Below are 19,866 nucleotides of genomic sequence, written 5' to 3'. Positions count from 1 at the left end.
CCGGGTCTTGGTACCCATAGTTGGAGAGTAAAAACAGTGAGTTTGCGCAGAGTATTAATTCCCTCTTTCATTTTATCACTAAATTAGAAAGAAGACCCATACATCATATGTTAGCGATGTATCTGGTGAAATGCATAAGCTTGGCTACTTATGAGGCCAGGGTCCGGGGCTTCAATAAAGTAAAATAAAATAAAATAAAATAAAGTAAAGTATGTCTTACTGAGTTGGGGCTAATCCCCTTGGGGGACAATATATGTTGGGTGAGGAGTTTGGACCAATGAGGCTGTGGCATTAAGCAGAGTGATTATTCAAGACTGCCTGTGATTGGACCGGGGCCTTGATATTCTTTGGCTGAGGAAGATTAGGGATTTGACTTTGGCTCTATCCAGAACAGAGCTTTGTGAAAAACCCTCATCCCTTTTTCCCTCAACAAAAAGAAACTGAGGAATATGTGGTATGCAAAGTATGGGCAGCCAGGTGCCCAGGATTATGCTCAGCATTATCAGAATTTTCTTTTCTTGAGGTTTTGACTTACTTTATTCCATCTGCTAGTGGCATTTCCTCGCTGCAATAACTGGGATTGTAACCTTGATCCCTGCCTATGTGACTTGATTTCTTCACAAAGCACCTCACACGTTATGTTTTTTTGCAGTTTTTATTCAAAACTCAGATCTTGTACTATTAAAGCCCTTTTGATTAAATGTTCTCTAATTGCGCACAGGCACTTTACTTCCTTCAATGTTTAGCTTCCGATGATATCATACCAATAGGACAGTGTGCCAAAATTATTGACAATGAAATCTCACAAATTTGACTTTTCATGTTTGCATGGACCTATTGAAAATAGCACCTGTCTTGGCAGGAACAAGGCCATCAAAATATATGTAATGTCAATGCACAAAGTATTTGGCAAATATCTAACAGACAATCCTGATCCAACATACCCTATAAAGATACCACAGAAGGACAGTATTGGATTGCCCTGGTACTGTTTACTAATCTTGAAGTTCACATGACAAACCTTCTACTATAGGGTCATAAGACTAGCAGGTCAGTGCACTTACCAGTAAAGAGGCCAAGATGCCATCAACATCAAGCCAACATGCCACAGGCCAGACACTGGTGATACATGTTCAGAGGGGTAAATGCAAACCGGAAAAGTTAAGCTATTGGGTGAAATGTTCAGTTTCAACGCTAATTATGGAATTAAAATGTGTTCAATTGTTTCCCAGTTTCTACTCTTCCATGAGATATTTTGTAATACGTATATTTCCTATACACCTCAAAACAATTCTGAGGAACACAAGCTCAAAAATGCCTTCTTGCTGTGTAATGGTCCTGCCACAACATATTTGTTGATCACATTTTTGTTGATCAGCTTAATTTCTATATTATTTGATGCGGCTAGTTTAAGTGCCTAACTTGAAACACGAACAGTTGACACATGAAGCAAGTGATTGATGGAGAGTAACACCATGAACAATGTTCAGTCCAGCATGATATCCTGGTGGCGGCGTCAGTCTTACCTCTTCAGCACCCGTAAGCGAGTATGCGTGTCCCTTCACTAGTTTCTGACTTGTCACTGCTTCAGGTTTATATGCATTGGTGGTCTGCAGAGAAAGAGCAGAGAATTGACAAACCCTATCAGAATTATACCTATTAAAATAAGAGATCCAGACATACACATAGTTATCAATTCATAAAGATTACTGTGCAAGGGAATGACTAAAAAGGCTTAGGGAGAAATGTGGGGGCACATTTTATATTTACTATTAATTTGCTTTTAGGACGCATTTTTCATTTCTTATCAGTTTATTGGTTTGCCTTCTTTTACATAATGTTGTTTCTGTACTTAAGGGTGACATGTTGACTGTAACAGTGAAGGGGACTACTTTGTTGTTGCTCGAGATGTACAGACAATTGACACAATGGTAGGAGGAGGAAAATATCCAGGGTTTGCTGAAAGGCATCCTGAAATGAGAAGACTCATAACCTACACTGTTTGGCAAAACATTTAGGCAGTCACCATAATGACGTATTGTAGCACAAACTCCCTTGCTAATAGTCATCTTTGAATGGTGTTTATTAAACTTTAAGAAAAATGATCCCATGAAGTCCACTGGTGCGTGCACACACGGTGGGCATCTGGGAGGATGGGGGTGTAATACTTTGCAAAACCAATAGTTCTGCATCCCAGTATCGTAGGTGAGTTATACTGGCTCTAAGAATGATTTGTTTTGTATGCGAGTGACATTTACATGTGGTCATCTGTGTTTCAGTGATCATGAGTCACATGTATGTTGTTGTTGGAGCAATATTGATCCAAGTCAGTGAAGGTCCCAAGCAGATATTATTACAGTAGTGACAATTATTGAATACTGACAGTATAGTGTTGCTTGATGTCTTACCAGAGAGCTGTTTTATGCTGCACAGACTTCTGAAGTGTCAATATGCCTGTGCTATATGTATGTACCCTGGGGCTGAAAGGGAGCGCTCAGAAAATAATCATCTACCAAAGTGGCCAAATGTTTGGTGCAGATGGATACAAGGGACCCGCCAGTTGGGCACCTTCCAATAAAAACTATTTGAGACCAAATTAAGCCCATATTTGGATTGAAAATTCTAATAGTATAATAAAATACGAGCATTATGGACGTGCAATTTTGAATCAACCATTGAATACCAGAGAGCAGAGAAGGGACAGTGACTCACATCAATAGAACAGCCAATTAGGGACTCTGCTCTGAGAGCTTTCTGTAGAATGTTAAACAGATCGCTTGGAGCCTTCTTTAGGTCGTAAAATTCTGAGATTCCTCCTGTCAGATCCTCAAACCCCTCAGTTGTTGATCCTCCTGTCAATGCTTCGTAGGAGCCGTTCAACCTGCGGGAAAGCAGAAACACCATGGATCCTTAACTGCCTCATGCATTACAATGAATATGTGCTAGATTGGGTGGATTTTTCATATATGGTGAATCTGATGTACAAGTCACAGTCCACCTTACTGTTTTCATTACCATCTCTCAGACCTGTTCACCTATATCCAGTTCATTGCAGCGTACACCTGCTCAACCTCAATATCCTCAAGCTCTGCCTAGCACACAGGAGTTCTCACTCTTTAAATATAAACGTTTTCAGTTGTTACTACATATTTTATATATATATTTCATAATCACCTCTCATGGTAGCTTTCATAACTAAAATGTGTGGAACAGAACAGACAAGCATTAACCCTGTAGGTAGTGAGCAGCTACCCAGTGAGAGAACTGGGACAGAACTAAAGTAGGTCAGCTTTTTCACCTGGACCTAGAGTAGCTTTCTTTTGTCCTCTGCCACATTGCCCCGCCACTTTAGGCACTTTGCTAATTTGACATCTGCATTTTGAGCTATTTGTAATTTTTGAATCAGCCTCTTAAGCCTAACCAGGAGTTGTCTAGGGACCTGGTAATCTGCATTCCATCAAGGAACCTAAACTTGACATACTTCAGGCTAGAGAAACATTCCACTACTTTTGCCCCAAAGTAATCTATTCGTGCACTGCACACACTGTTAGCATCCAAGGGATTCTTCAAATTATTCCCAGAAATTAGATGAAGAATCACCATTACCATCATCACTGGCTACCCCTCATTCAATAATAAGTATCAACTGAATTCAAACAGCTGGTCTGCCTTTCACTATTTCCCTGTTCAGACTGCAGGCGCTTGTTCATACCTGCAATCTGAGCAGCACTCTCTTGCTGTAATAGGTCACACTATGCACACACTTAAGGGTGTGTCACGGTGCAGAGTGGGGGAGTGCACCCTCTCTGTAATGTGGCTGTCAAGCACTGATATGTATACACTGCTGTGCAATCTCTCAGAAATGAATAGTGGCTACTCTTTCACAGATCTGTTCTTTAACAATCAGACTCAAAGTCCACCTGAAAGAGGTGAACACCTGCCCCAGAAAGTATCCAATGTATCTTTTCCTGACGTTTTATAATGTGTGGCTTTAACCTGATGGAGTCAAAGGAAATGAAACACAATAGGTCGAAACTGTTTTACTTGTGCCCTACATGTCTCACCTCTTTGTTCATGATTATTAATATGGAGTTTATCAGGGGGATGGTAGCAGGAATCCTGTCATAAAACAATTGGATTACTGCCTGCACCAACACCATTTTTTGAAGGTAAAGAATGGCAGTCCTTCCACTGGTGGAGCTTTAGCTGGCTCTACCATCAATTCCGTCATGTAGCAGCATCTACTCACAAGAAATGATGGCAAAGAGGCCAGCTAATATATGCCAACCATTCCACCTGCATGGTTGGTGGCATTGAGACCATGCATCACTGCATGGTAATGAGATCAGTTTTTTATAGAAGAGCACACAGCATGACTCTAACATCCTAGTTAAAAAAAAACAAGCATGTCAGGACGACCTGTACATTTGATGCAATGAAAACCAGTTATGGGCAGATTTTCAGTGTCAGCATATGCTGGCAGAAAATCCAGCATTTGCCATGGGCATGGCAAAGTCAGCCACTTTATGAGAATCAATACCATTGATGTGGCAGACTTTTATTAATACAGCAAGTTTCTCCCAGTAGAAGTTAAACTTGCACCTTCATCACTAAATCAGGCAGCATGTCTTTCCTAGAGTGTGAATCGTCGAAGCTAAAGTGCCCTGTTACTGTGGATTTTCTACTCTGTGGATTCCTATTCAACACAGATGATAACCTACAAAAATAATTTGCATCCAACTTTGGTTGCTTGAAACTACTGCATATCAGAAGCACAGGGCAGTTTACACTCATATAGAGTACCATTACACAGGGTTTGGTATTGAACTTGATCACTTATGCCACAATATGCTAAGCACTCTCAAAGGTATACCATTGCAAATGTACTTCAATCAAATGCCAGAACCCATATGTGCATTAAAACCGTATGGCTTTAAATTCTTGGGAATAACAAAAACACTGTAAATCCTTCTTGTGTTTCTTTTTTGTTTTTTAGATTGAATTGTACTTACTTTGCATATGCTTTCTCCAGCAGGGCACTCCAGAACTCATTTCTTTCTGGCGACTGGACAAATAGTAGTTCCCCATTTTTGGTGGGAAGTCGATCATCAATAACAACGTCTACCCACTCTCCATACTGCCAGAACTGAAAGAGGTAAGGCAACCTAGTTATTTATGTGTCAGTGTTCAGAGAAACATCTTCCAAAAACAAATTTACAAAGACAGGGACACATTTACCAACATCCACCTCTCAACTGTAAGCCTCCATCTGTTAAACTTCTAGTCCCTCAGTCCCAATGGAGAGGACGCCTCAACAAAAGATCGCTGCTCAATAGCAAGAAAACATCCATATAAGTCCACTAATTAATTACAAGGAATCATCAAGAACATTACACCTCCTAATTCAACAACTGTCAATCATTAGGGAACATCCACCAAGGTGAACCACTCAATTGCAAGTAAGCATAGGCAAAGACCTTCACCACTGAGAAGCAAGCATTAAAAAAAGACTACCTCTCAATAGTAGAGAAAACTATACCATACAGCACCTATCAATGCTAAAGAAACATCTAGCTACATCCACCATCTAATGCACCAAAACATCTACCAAAATTGCCTATCAATGGATATGAAACATCTACAAATAAGCAAAGCTCATTGTATAGAGAACATCTACCAAAGACAACCTCTGCAAAGATTAGAAACATCCGTCAAAGAAAACAATCAAATGAATTGGAAATATCAACCAAAGACCACTTCACACTGGCAAAATATCTGTCAAAGAACACCTCTCGCTGCCAGGGTAGGTTAGTAGAGATCATTTCACAATGCAAATGTGCCTGCCACAGAAGATATTTTAAATTCAACATACTATCTACTAAAGATTATCCCCAAATGTGAGTAACATCTCGAACGTCTAAAAAGACAGCCTCCAATTGGACTCAACCACCTGTGAATCAATTAAATATCTACCAACGATCTCTTCTCTGTGGCCAAAAACATTGCAAAAGACCACCTCTCAATGGTAAAAAAAAACATCGACCAAAGAACATTTATCAATAGTTAGGAAATATCTACTAACAGCTACCTTTCAATGGATAAGAAACATCTACCATAGATTACTTCACAATGGTAAAATAAGATTTCCCAAAGACCACGTCTGAAAGGCAGTGAACCATTTAGTAAAGTGCACATTACAGTGGCTATGCAACAACTACCACAGACCATCCCATACTTGCAAGGAATCATCTGGTACCAAATACCTCCCAATGCATTGAAAATCACCAAATACGACATGACACAGATACCAAAAATCACTCAACTGTAGAGAAAATATCTAGCAAAGACCACCTCTCAATTTCAAGGAAACATCTAGGATTACAACATCAACCAAAGGCCACCTAAACATCTACCAAAAGCCAAAAATAAGTACTGTTATTGCACCCTGATAAGCTAATCCAATGTCTATCAGATTTGCACTTTAGCAGTAACATCCATTCCTCTCATAGATGGCTCCCTTTGCATTGTGAATCTATATTTATCAGTTCACCTCTTACATCACAATGGTAGGAATCATCAGTAGCCCAGAGTATAATGGATCACCACATTTTGGCCATCACATCTTTATAGCAATTGTATATTTTGTCATATCATGCTTTAGTGCAATTTTCTAATTTATATTACCATGCTTCCTACACAGCAGAGGAGGGGTGTGGTGGCAATAGGTAAGCAGTTTTATATTCATACAGCATATGCCTCAGTACCTATTCAAATAACTAACAATTGACATTGCAAGAGAATGGCCATCACCACGAGCGTCACAGCTGATGTCTGTAAAGCCAGCAGAGAGAGGGCCTTATTTAGAGTTTTGCGAACAGGATCACCTTTTACAAACGTGATGGATATCCTGTGTGCCGTATTACAGGTGCATTATTGCCTATGGCCCTTGAAGCATGGCGGCCAGGATATTGACCAAATTGTGACAGAGTATTCTATTCATCAAACTCTAAATAAAACCCAGATTTTCAGTTCATAATTCTCTAATTGGTTCAATTGTGCTATCCGTAAAGAGTCAATATATACCCTTATTACTGACATCCCCATGTCTGCCAACACTGGGGCCATTTAGAAACAGGTTAGCCACTGGCATTGTTCAGTACATACATATACATTCATTTACAATGATGACAGTACCTAACCCTAGATCAGCAGGACATGTTGGCATCTCTCAATATCCGAGCAACATTGGGAATTAGACTGCTGCACCTTTAACAAAAAGCACTGCCTGTTGCAGAGGCTCGTGCTGATTCTTGAAGAGGATTAGCAAATGGGTGGTCAGAATGTACCTATTTTTTTAATTGTTATAGTGAATATCATTTTTACAAGTAACAACAGCAAATGTTCTTATTTATCCAGCAAGAAATTTGGACCTGTTATGCCCATTCATATAGTCAATAGTTTTATTATTTATCATGCCAATGTTCTTAAGATTACACAAGCATATAACATATTTGTTTCACACTTCTTGCCCCTCACATATACATCGTTACATGCTACATCATGGTATTTTCCACATAACAAAATGTAAATTTCTATCTACTTAAAACTACCGGCCATAGGCTGCCTCCTCTGCTTTCCTTGGGCAAGTAGCCTCAGAGATGTTGCCATGTATCTTTTGGGCCAGAGATGTCAGGGAACAGGAGTGCTTGGCTATCTGCAGGATCATTGCAATAAAAATATAGCTTTAGCAGTCCTTGACTGTTGCAGTTGGACCTCGCCCCATCTCACGGCTATCCTCCTATTTGCTTATAATTGTCTCATAGCCACAAATCTGCTTATTAGTTTGGGAAAGTCTTAAACATATTCCAATAGTGCCATGAGTGGAGAGGGCAGCAGCCCGGACTCCTCATGTCAGTTAATGTGTAGTAGTTGTCAGTCCAATGTGCAGAAACGGAACAGTTGAGCCACCGCCACAAGCATGAAGTCAGCTCCTGGGTGGCGGCATTTCAGACATGCAGTGTCAACCTCCATCCCAAAAGAATCGAGCTTCACAAGTGTACAGTAAAGCCAGAGCCACTGAAATTTTGTGATTCTGTGGCTGCAGTGTTTTCTGCATAAATGGATTTATCACATTTGCCACATAATCCATCTGCTGCTGCACAATTTGAAGATTTTAACAAAAACAATGTTTGTAGCTCAAACAGATCAAATGTGACTACAAAATGCAGCAACATGTTGCACCGCAGTGAACTACCCTTCACAAAAGTTGATTGGTCCCCTTTCAATTGTTTATTGCTCTAGGTGCAGGTTTAGCTGATACCAATGAGGTGAAACATTTGCCCAGACAGTGTTAACATGTATAAAAATGAGATAATTATAAAGTAATACTATCCCAAAATGTGTTGCATTATGCTCCATAACTTCCCTGTTTGTGGATTTCAAAATATTGTATTTAGTATTATAGAGACAAAGAATTGTGAACATACAAAAACAAACGAAACGTACAAATAGTGATATATATAGCAAATAGCTAAAGAATAGTTACAATAGGAAACTCACATAGTAATAATTATAACCACACTATTGCATTTCAAATGAAAAACAAAACATAAATGTATAAAGTGGTACTATTATGTCAAGTAATCTAATTAGTCAATGTGTATATATAATCAATGCAATTTAGCAATATAGAAGTTAAAGGATGTCCACATAGTAGAGAAAACGACTTGTAAATTATTGGAGGTATGAATTGAGGAATAGTGGTCACTTTTAAGATACATTATCAAATCCTACCAAGCATGAACAAATAACAAATTTGCATCTTTCCAATTTGAAGTATTTGACTTAATTGCTAAAGGAATAAGACAATCAGATAGTTTACTATCAGATATTTTAGCAGATGGTAAGGAATGTCGATATGCGTTAAGAACTGTGTTATAAAGTAATTCAAATTTATAGTAATCTGTTTACATATCTCTGTGACATATTTCGCTAATATAGCAAAATGCCAGATTCAGTCCAGTGTTTCCAAAAATAGGTATGCTTATTCAATTTTAGTTTAGTATTGTACCAAAGAAAGACTTTTTGAGCATTTTATGCTAGTATAAAACTTTTCATCAAATTTTAATAAGGAACGTTTTGCAGCATTTATAATTGGTAGACTTTAGAAAGACTTAAGAGAGCTGCTAAGGGTTAAGGTTTTAAGAAATTACGCTCTATAAGCAACCATTACTGGAGAAAAGAAGCCAATAACAAACCATAACAACCATTGTGCAACTAGGAAAGAAGAGTGATATTTTCAAGTCCGGTAAATTATTACCCCCATTTTTTAGCAAATTCCCAAAATATATAATATATGCGAGAAGTCTTGTTGTTCCAAATAAACTTGGTAATCAATGTATTCAAAGTATTATAGAAGGTAGATGGATAACGTGATGTTAGCATAGATAATGTAAATAATATTAATGGAGTGATGATCATTTTGACTGCTTCAATCTTACCTCACCAACTCAAATGAAGTGATGACCATTTGTAAAATGCTGCCTTTAGTGATTAAAGTCATTTAAATGGATGGAAACAATAACACCAAGATACTTGTGTTTAAGTTGGCCTCTTATAATATTTTTACCCGCTAACATATCAGTCCATAAAGCAGTAAAAGAAAAAAAAAAGGTTTTAGAGATGTTCATTGTATATCCAGAGACTAATGTATATAAAGAGACAGAAGAATATTGGTTGATAATGATTTAAATATTTGGAATCTTATTAAAAGGATTGCTGCATACAATAATATATCATCAGCATAAGTAGAAACTTTGAAAACAACATCTTGTATTCCAATTCCTGTATAGTCTGTGTTATTTGTAAGACAACATAATAAAGGATCTATAGCAATAAGAAACAAAAGAGGTGAGAGAGGACACCCTTGCCTAGTGCCTTTAAGAAAAGTAATAGATAGATGAAAACCTCATTATCATAGATTTTAGCTGATGGGCTATTATATAACATTTTGATCATGTTTGGGAAATAAGGACCAAAATGAAAAAAACTCAAATGTTTTGACTAAAAATGACCAGTTCCTTTTATAAAAATCCTTTTCAGAATCGAAAGCCACTAAGTTAGCAAGAGTTTTAGTTTTGTCATTAGAGGATAGGACATGACATATAAGTCTTCTGTTATGAGCAGAGAGCCTACCTTTCATAAAACCTGTTTGGTCTGAACTATAGATTTTAATATTGGGTTACTCTGTTAGCTCATATTTTAGCATAGAATATATAGTATCAGTTTATGAGAAATATTGGTTGATAATTAGTAACTGAAGTATGATCTTTATCTGGTTTTGAAAGGGTGATAATTTGTTGGTTCTGTGAAAGATCCGTCAATAGTAGCATTGAGCTGAAAATCATGATATAAAGAAAGTAAAATGGGAGAGAGTTATGTCTCAAGTCTTATAGAATTCACCAGGGATATCACCTGTACCAGTTGTTTTTGTAACTTAAGAATTTAATTGCCAAGCAGATTTCATTCACGCCAATAGGGTTTTCTAACCACACACTGTATTCAGTAGTAATTTGAGGCAGTTTACAGTTTAACAGAAATTTGTTAGTAGTATCTTCTGATAAACTATTGTTTTTTCAACAAGGTTAGAATAAAACGATAAACATTCTTGGGCAATCTTTTTGGCACTTAGAAGTAATTTACCATCATTTCTTCTAATAACATGGATTTGATTTTTCTCTCTTTTGATACATGAGTAGTTGGCAAGAGAGTGTCCTGATTTGTTAGAGTGAAAATAGTATTTTGATTTTTCAGTAGAAACAAGTAATCATGCTCTTTGACTAAAACATCTGTTGTATTTGTTTATAACTGTTTGAAGTTGATTTTTTTTGTGCTATTTTTAGTAGATATGAATAGTTTTACTATTTCTGCATTTATTTCTCCAAAATTGACAACTTAAAAGTTGTATGTTCATATGTGGATAGAGGTAACTGTTCCTCTAAAATGTAATTTGCCTTTTCTTGCTGCAGAATTTAGTCAACCCTGCCACAAGATTTGGTCCATCTGTGTCACATAAATCCAGTGGCCCTGGATAAAGACTGTGTAAGAATCTGGAGTCTAGCCATCTATGTCTGTTTTCTAAAAAGAAAATCTTTGCATGCAGCATTATTGCCACTGTTCATCGGTCAGTTGGGTATCTAAGTGTTGCCCCATAGTCACTTGGTCAGAGATGTCTATTTTGTTTTATAGTCTAGTGTACCACTGTCTAAGCATGTTACGAGATGTTGGGGGCTTGGGATCTTGAGTAAGCACATAAGAAATGTGTAGTTTAGTGGGTCCACTAGAGGTGTTGGCTACCAAGCTTGGAGGGTATTATTTTGAAACCACTAATAGGGCAATATATCCTGGGAACCTATGTTACCTATCGCTCTGAACTGTGTCAGAGTCAAAAAATTACCCATATGAATGAGGTCTCCCAGTGGCATGAGTCCTAGTGAAGTTAGATGGATCTGTGCTTTAGGCTTCAACCTGGGAGGGATACAGGGGTTATGAAGCAACAGACTGTCTGAAGAATACAACATCACCTGCACACTTACTTTATAAAGGTGATTCCAGTCCCAATTTTTCAGGCTTCTTCACTGAAATATCACTATGGCCGCGGGAGACGGTGAAACATAACTGTGTTCAGCAGGCAAGGCCAACCCTTTCTCTTTACATGTAATACAGGAGTAGTTGTGTGGTATCAATAATAAGCATATGGTTACACTGCACACATTTACACTTTGAGGCACATAGTGACTGAATGACAATGCACTTGCTCAAAAAGTAAATATATTCACATAAGTAACCTCCTCTCTTTGAAATAGATTTCTCATTTTATAGGATCAAGGAAGAATCCCAGGAATCGTTCTGCAAATTTACATCAGTCATATACTTTTCCTAATGGGAAAAACTCACTTGTGGATTTTCCTTCTAGGATGAAAATTAGCAATAATAAAACATACTAAAGTGTACATTTGGAGATTTATTTTTTCTAGAATAAAGGTTAATTATTTCCCCTGTGGGAAAAGAATCTCCCACACACATTGAAATAGAGAGGCGTTTCTATCCCTTCCCCACCCTTGAAATATATCTACTACTGTCTTTCACAAAGGTAGATTTCAGTGTGTTTCTAAGGTGGAAAACCACTTTCAATGTGTTTGTGAATTCACACAAGCTTACTTTCTTGGTGTGCACTGTGTTTACTGCCAATCCTACCCCCTCCCCTCTTCATGCCTCAATGCTGAATGTATTATAATAGGTAAACACATTTAGCTGTGCACTCTGCACCAACAAAATCCACTAATCCAGATAGATTGGATATAACTGCAAAAATAGTTTGCGATTTGAGCCAAGCTAAATTAAACACGTTTCCAAGCATCACACATTTGTTTGCCAACTGCCCAGGTGAGGATTAACCAACCAGATATCCAGGTTGCAATTTTAGTAACTTGACCACTAGACATATTTTTAATAAATACTGCATTCTTTCAGTGATGTACAGATTGTTCATGGCTAAAATGGAAGCAATCTCTTTGATAACTAAGAAACGTTTCCTAGTTGAAATTACTAGTTACCATCACATAGATGATCTACAGGATCTTTTCAGTATTTGGTATGGCTCTCTTATAAAAAAAGGCCCTTTCTTAGGTGATGGTTGTTCATGAATAAGGGCCTTTTGCAGTTTGATATATAGCTAATTCAATCTGAAGGTTTTGGATTGTTTTACATGAGTATAAGTTACATTACACAAAGTCACATTTTAATTTTTTTAGGCATGGAGATATTAAGCAATTTGTCCAGAATCACAGGATGTTGAGCTGAGGCCAAGACTCAAACCTGGTTTTCCAGTTTCAAAGTTGACAACTATGACCATAACGTCTCATGAGTCACATGCCACGGTGATGAAACTCCTCATTTCTACTTGTACTCACACTCGTTGTGCACACTTACCATTGTCATGAGTTGATATGATGCATGGTCAGGAAGGGGCTCGGATCTTTAAGTTACACCATGTAATACAACTGGTAGAAAGGTATTTTGGTTCTTTATATGTGGATCCCTTTGTGTTTCACTGTAGGGATTAACTATTTATCTGAGCCTGACGGCACCACAACTATTATGATTATAGTCTCATTAAACAATTATTGTGATACCAGTGAGCAAGGCTCATGTTGACCAACAAATGAGACACGCACACTATTTTCCCTAGAGGCTGAGTTGCCCACCAGAGATAGATAATATCCTGACAACTATAAATAAGATGACTGATTTGATCTTTACTAGTCAATATTGATCTAATTGTCTTTGCAACCTAAGCAGTTGCTATTAGACTAGAAGGATTTTTTTAAAATCTTTTTTCCTGCACCAAGCAAATGTAAGATGTTTTACAATGAATCTATATCAGTGGTTTCCAATGTAGTTGCAGGAGACCTGTATCTATATAAGAGTTTTAGGAGAGAAACAAAATCAATGTACATACAATGATTTTTAATAGAAATCATTTGCATTGTAAGTGGTTACCCTGAAAATGTGGAATGGAATGGCTGTGCTGGAACAAAAGCGGACACTAATTCCCAAGTCGCTAGGCTCATTGGGCTGATCTTTACCTGGAAGTGAAATATCCCAGCATAATTCCTCTGGAAACTCTGGTTCTTCGGAACCACACGTGAAAGTATATCCGGGTACAAGGTGAGAGATGCAATCGCTGCCATGAACCAACAATCACCTGTAGAGCACAAACACAAGAAGTTAACAATTTAAAGACCTAGAGAAAGTAAACTTTCTATGTGTTGCCCCTATAGTATACATTTGTCAACCTGCATCAAATTAACCTCACTTTGTAGTAAAAGGTTCTCCAGTATAGATGCATACCCATGCAGTATTTTCAGGATACCCACATAAGACAAATTTACATACAATTTATCTAAATTAAACTTGTTATACCTGACAGCCTTAGGGTAGTCTTCACCCAACTTTGTGCCTGCCTCCCTCCATTTTTCTGACATTGTTCTTGCTGGTCTCAGGACTCTGCTCACTTTATTACTGCTGACCAGTGCTAAAGTGCTTGTGCTCTCTCCCCTAAACACGGCAATATCGGCTCATACCCAATTGGCATATTTGATTTACTGATAAGTATCTAGTAAAGTGCACTCATTGTGCCCAGGGCCTGTAAATTAAATACTACTAGCAGGCCAGCAGCACTGGTTGTGCCAACCACATAAGTAGCCCCTTTACCATGTCTCAGGCCTGCCATTGCAGACCCTGTGTGTGCAGCTTTATTGCCACTTTGACGTGGCATTTAAAACCTAGCCTTAGGTCACCCATAGGGCCAGGTGCCTTGTAAGTAAAAGGCAGGACTTGTACTTGTAAGTTTTACCTGTCCTGGTAGGGACAAACTCCCAAAGTCATTTTTCACTACTGTGAGGCCAGCTCCTCTGATACGCCAACATTGGGAATTCCTTAATATATATTTAAGCTGTAATTCCTGATTAGAAAGGAGTAGCTGCATCATGTTTCATATCTTTGGAATGGTAATGATAACTCCTCTTTACTGGTAAAGTTGGATTTAACATTATAATTTTAGAAATGCCAATTTTTGAAAGTGGGCATTTCTCTGCTCTATGTGCCTTACAGCCTGCCTCCAGTACACATCTGGGCTGGATGACAGATACACTTTCTCTCCAGACAACCACAAACACAGGAAGGCTAGGTGTGGCTGACTACCCATTTACATACATCTGCATTCTGATGGCCCTTCTGGGGCCTGTAAGGGGGAAAGGGCACACACTTACACTCCAAAGGGTAGTCACCTGGCCCCATACAAAGGATTGATTACCCCCACACATACACACAGATATCATGGTAGACAGGACTGGGTTTGGAAGGAATACTGGTGCACTTCAAAGCCATTCCTTCTATCCCACTTCAAAGGTATATTTGGGTATACGTACTGGGTCTCTGACCCCACAAAATCAGACACTTCTGGACCTAGAACTGGACTGTGTCAGAAGAACTGCTGTGCTGCAACAAGGACTATTACTCTACTGGACTGCTGGCCTGGAAGGCCTGCTTTTCTGCTGTGCTGCCATCCTGTCTTTTGTTATCTGGTCTTAAATTATTGATCATAATCTGTTTTTCTAACCTTGTGTGGAGTCTTTTTATGGTATTTTCACTATGTTACTGTATGAGTTATTGTACAGATACTTTACATGTTGCCTTCTAAGTTAAGCCTGCCTGCTCTGTGCCAAACTACCCGAGGGTGAGCAAATGATAATTTAGGTTGTGTTGTGACTTACCCTGACTGAGGTTGTAGTCCCTATTTGGACAGGGTGCATACATCTACCAACTAGAGACCCAATATCTAACAAAACTCATTTACATAGTCAGTAATAATCCTGGTATAGATTTGGCTTGCCTGGACACCTACATTAGACTCAACTCTGCAGGTGTAGATAATTATTCAGGACAGTAGAAATCGTGCTCATAATGAGGGGGTGACATTGAGCCATCAATTATTGATATGGTCTGATTATTCAGCCTTCTAATGATCACTGTGTGGATATTAATGTTCCACAATTGTTTTGTGTATTTATCCAGAGATATAAAAGAAAGGCTTCATTATAGTCCACAAAAATGTAAAGGTGTATATTAATATTTGAAACAATGATTTTTCTGTATTAAGGATATTAAGGAAATTATAAAAGAAAGAATTAAGTTTAAAGATGATCAGCATGACATTACATTTATTACCTATTACCAATTACAGAGGTGTGCAGGGAATTCAATAGTTAATTTACCTTAACACAACTTAACGCAGCAAAGTCAATCAGAAACTGAATGGAGTTGTTTGTTATGTTATCGTGTAAGGAAAAGTTACCTAATCTGGGAGTAATTGACATAAAAACAAAATGCACCACGGGACATGGATGCAGATTCACCAAAAATCAGGAGTAGCTGATATGATATTGCACATACATTAACCATGGGAGACGTTATAGTTTTACATCCATTACAGGAAAATACCAGTAATTTTATAGAGGTTCCTTCTGCTGCCATCATAACCACTGACTTTGTCAAAATCTGCTTTCAATCAACAGGATGTAAAAGTGAAAAGTGAAATGGAGAAAGGTAGATTGATGAGATGAAAACTGATATGCCATATAAAAGTATATTTTCTGAACTGTCTATATTACTTGTAGTTTTTTAGGCAAATTGTGATGAAAACCACACCAGGTTACCCATGTATGTGGTGTTTATTCTTCGCCGCTGTGCTAACGAGGAATGCCCCTCATGATTGATTTCCTTGTATAAACACAGGAGTGTGGCTTTGCACTGAGTTTCTCTACAGTGGTGGAATTCTGATGCCTGTCCACCTTCTTACTCCTGTTTTAGATACTCATGCACTTATGATGAGTCGCCTAGGTTTAAAAATTAGGTACCTGGATGAGGGCCCCACACCTTCGATTCTGGTGGTATCCCCACACCTAAATCAAATATTACATGGTATTGTCCTCAGAATGGGAAATACCTATGCAGACCCAGAAAAACCAGGTGAAAATCAGAAAGCTTGTCCCAAATCCTGAGACTATTCTGCTGACATTTACCACCTTCCTTGAGCAGGTGATTAATGTCAGAGGGAGCCATTGCAGTGAACAGGTTGGGAAGTTAGGGTATGGGAGGCTGAGGCTTGGCTCTCAGGAACACCTCCTGCTCTACCTTGGTGCTGGAGGAGGTAGACATTGGCCAGGCTATGCAAGTCCTCAGCCCTTGCTCCACTTCAGCAGTGACTTTACTGATTATAAATCATTATTTTTGGGGTCAATAATTTTAAGTTCATAAACACCAGACCATTTGTAGTACGGCAGAGTAGTATTCTACCCTAATGACAGATATCTCACTTCCTATGCACAGAGATGCTAAATCCTAGACCCTTCATTAGGAACAAGAGAGCAAAGAATACAAAAGCACAGAGAGCTCCTCCAGAGAAACCATGTCACTCGCCCCCTCTACATGCTGTATAATTTAGCTCAGGATCAATAATTCAACAGTGCCAGCTCAATCTGAGACCCCTGTAATGACCACCAGCGGAATGCCCATTCAACAGGCTCTTAGGGCCTGATTACGACCTTGGCAGAGGGGATTACTCCATCACAAATGTGACGGAAATCCTGCCCGCCATGTTAAGAGTTCCATTATATCCTATGGTACTTGTAAAAGGCGGACGGGATATCCGTCATGTTTGTGACGGAGTTATCCCCTCCGCCAAGGTTGTAATTAGGCCCTTACTGTTCAGAAGTGACCAAAGATAACAGCATTCTATGCTTCCACACAATCTTCACTATATATAAATGTACTGACACAAAGTCACACACAGGGCATGGTTGTGACTGATTCTGGTATGCTGTGGTGTTCTGCTTCTGTGCATGCCAATGGGAATTAGAGTCTAATCCAGGTGCGATGAGTTATATCTTTTGGGCTTCTGCTCAAACAACTTCCCTCACAGGCAGCTAGGCTTTAGTGTATGTAGCTGATGAAAAGTTCTGGACCTGCAGTACGGAAATCCATGGATTAGAACACTGGACCACCCTTGATTGATACCATATTGTGGTGTGACTGGCCTCTTTAACCTGTGAGCAACATGCTGAAGCAGGATGGGGCAAGCAGGGTAATGCTTCTTTCATTGCATATAAAATGCGCAGTGCCAAAACGATCACTAGCACTGTATAATTCCTGGTCAGTGTTCGTTGCCTGCCCCTAAGAGTTACTCTTAGCCAGCAGTGTCTCTTGTCTGAGCCGTGGTCTACCTCTGACCCCTTGCTGGCTCTCTACCATGGACAGAAGCAGTCACCCAATAAAGAGCTAGCTCCTATGTCTTGCACCACCTTGTCAATGAACCAGCAAGCATTCCCTGCAAACTGCATGATGAGTTTCTCCAACCTATTCAAGGACACAACTATACATCATCACTTGCCACATGTTAGAACCACCCTAATCAGGTGTGACCACCTGAGTGCCACTAACTCTGGCTGTGCTGATTTAAATTAAGGGTTCATTCTAACGAGTGACTCAACATCTCCTACCAGTTTTACAATATTGCCAATAACATTCCAATTTTGTAAGGAAATGCTGAATAAAGTTTTAGGCAACAGTATTCTAACTATCATTTTAACAATTAATGTAGTTTATTCAAATAGAGAAAACTTACATGTTGAGTCCTTTTTTACCAGTGTGTTCTGCTTTCCTTGTGTGCTAATGCCTAGATTATGTAATATTAATCTTCATTACTCTGAGTCTTCCTTCCTCACCCATCACTTACTGAACTTTATCCTAGATCCAATAACAGATGACCAATTCTGCAAGCTTTTTGTTTTTCTATGTGCAAAATATTTTTACCAATTGTGCCTCTACTATAAAATCCACTGCCTTGCAACATCACTTCCCCTATTAACAAGTTCCTCATCAGATTGCTGATGAATGCTCATAAATTTGAACTGAACCAGGAAGATACTTTGTTAGACCTTGAATAAGCTACCAAGAGTAAACTTTGAAACCTTGCAGTTCCTCTTTGGTGCATCAAAGTTAATGAATAGGCTACCATTCATTCTGAAACCAGCAGTCCTTTGTAGATAAATCTTCACTGCCCTTAAAACATCCAAAAGGTGTGATGAGTGAGGGTCATAAGTACAGGGATGAGGGAGTAAGAATATCAGTAATCCTGTTTACCTGTAAGTAATCCAGTCATTACCTCCTAATCTCCTTCTTCATCCCAATTCTTTACTGATCTGAGTTTATAACACAAGCAGTAAACCTTCATTGTGGTTGATAGCCACAGAAATCATTAAAACATACCACCAAATACAACACTAAGTGTAGAAGTGCTATATGATCTTCATTGCCACAATTTAGTAATAAAGACCAGTACAGAAATGTGTCTATCATCAATTTGAAAGGGAATTGATATCGCAAGGTAGATGCCCTAGACCTAATCTCCTTATCAAAACATAATTCAGAACCCTGGGGTGTACCCAACTTGTACTAAGATATAAAAGTAGAAAGGGTAGCTCAAGTGGCTGATATGCAAACACCTGCCCATTCTGCCTAAGTAACAGCCATACCCTGGCGGATGTTTTTTAAAATAATGTTATTGATTTTTGTATTATCAACATGACAAATGTAAGGTGCATTACTAATTAGAAATACGTCGGTATGTGGGAAATAACCCTGTGTACAAGTTCTGAATAGTGTTTGAAGTGTATGGTGGGTACCATCTCAAGTAATATGTTCATAATCACAATGATAAACATACCTTTTGTGTCACTATTATATGTTCTAGGTCAAACAACAGAAAATAAAACTTTGTAACTACTACTACTACTAGGCCCAGTCAAAAGCTAAATCAGCATGATGGGTAATTTAAGAGACTGATGAGTCGCACTCTTAGTGGAACTGCTCTGCCATTCAAAAAGTAGAACCGTGCACAGTACAATATGGGGTGGTGGGGGGAAAGATCAGCATAGCAGAATAAGCATGAACTGAACTGGGAAGACACTTGCTAGATCTTGAATAAGCTACAGTGATGACTGATTTTTTTATCCACCCACCAAGAGTAGACTTTGAAGTCTTGCAATTTCTCTTTGTCGCATCAAAGTTAATGAATAGGCTATCATTCCGTCTGAAACTAGCAGTCCTTTGTGGATAAATCCTCACTGTCTTTACAACAACCAAAAGGCGTAATGAATTAGAACCTGAAGTGGAGCCTGACATCCAAAGAAGGAAGAACTGTCTCTTGTTTTCTATGACGTGATGAATGAATTTTTGGAAGAAAAT

The 19,866-nt window shown here is 38.6% G+C and overlaps 1 protein-coding gene across 1 annotated transcript in view; it reads right to left on the bottom strand.

Annotated features, from left to right (window-relative positions):
* Positions 1-19,866, bottom strand: part of LOC138295495 (calpain-8-like) — a 175,505-nt gene that overhangs the window by 111,550 nt on the left and 44,089 nt on the right. The window contains exons 3-6 of the mRNA XM_069233836.1: positions 13,647-13,765; positions 5,013-5,146; positions 2,713-2,881; positions 1,527-1,610 (exon numbers count right to left, since the gene is read on the bottom strand). Of these exons, the coding sequence (XP_069089937.1) occupies positions 1,527-1,610; positions 2,713-2,881; positions 5,013-5,146; positions 13,647-13,765 (506 nt within the window). The remainder of the gene's footprint in view (positions 1-1,526; positions 1,611-2,712; positions 2,882-5,012; positions 5,147-13,646; positions 13,766-19,866) is intronic.

The sequence above is a fragment of the Pleurodeles waltl genome, chromosome 5 (genome assembly GCF_031143425.1).
Source record: "Pleurodeles waltl isolate 20211129_DDA chromosome 5, aPleWal1.hap1.20221129, whole genome shotgun sequence".
NCBI lineage: Eukaryota > Metazoa > Chordata > Amphibia > Caudata > Salamandridae > Pleurodeles > Pleurodeles waltl.
The sequence above is the reverse complement of the archived record's forward strand: the minus strand, read 5'-3'. Positions and strand labels throughout refer to the sequence as shown.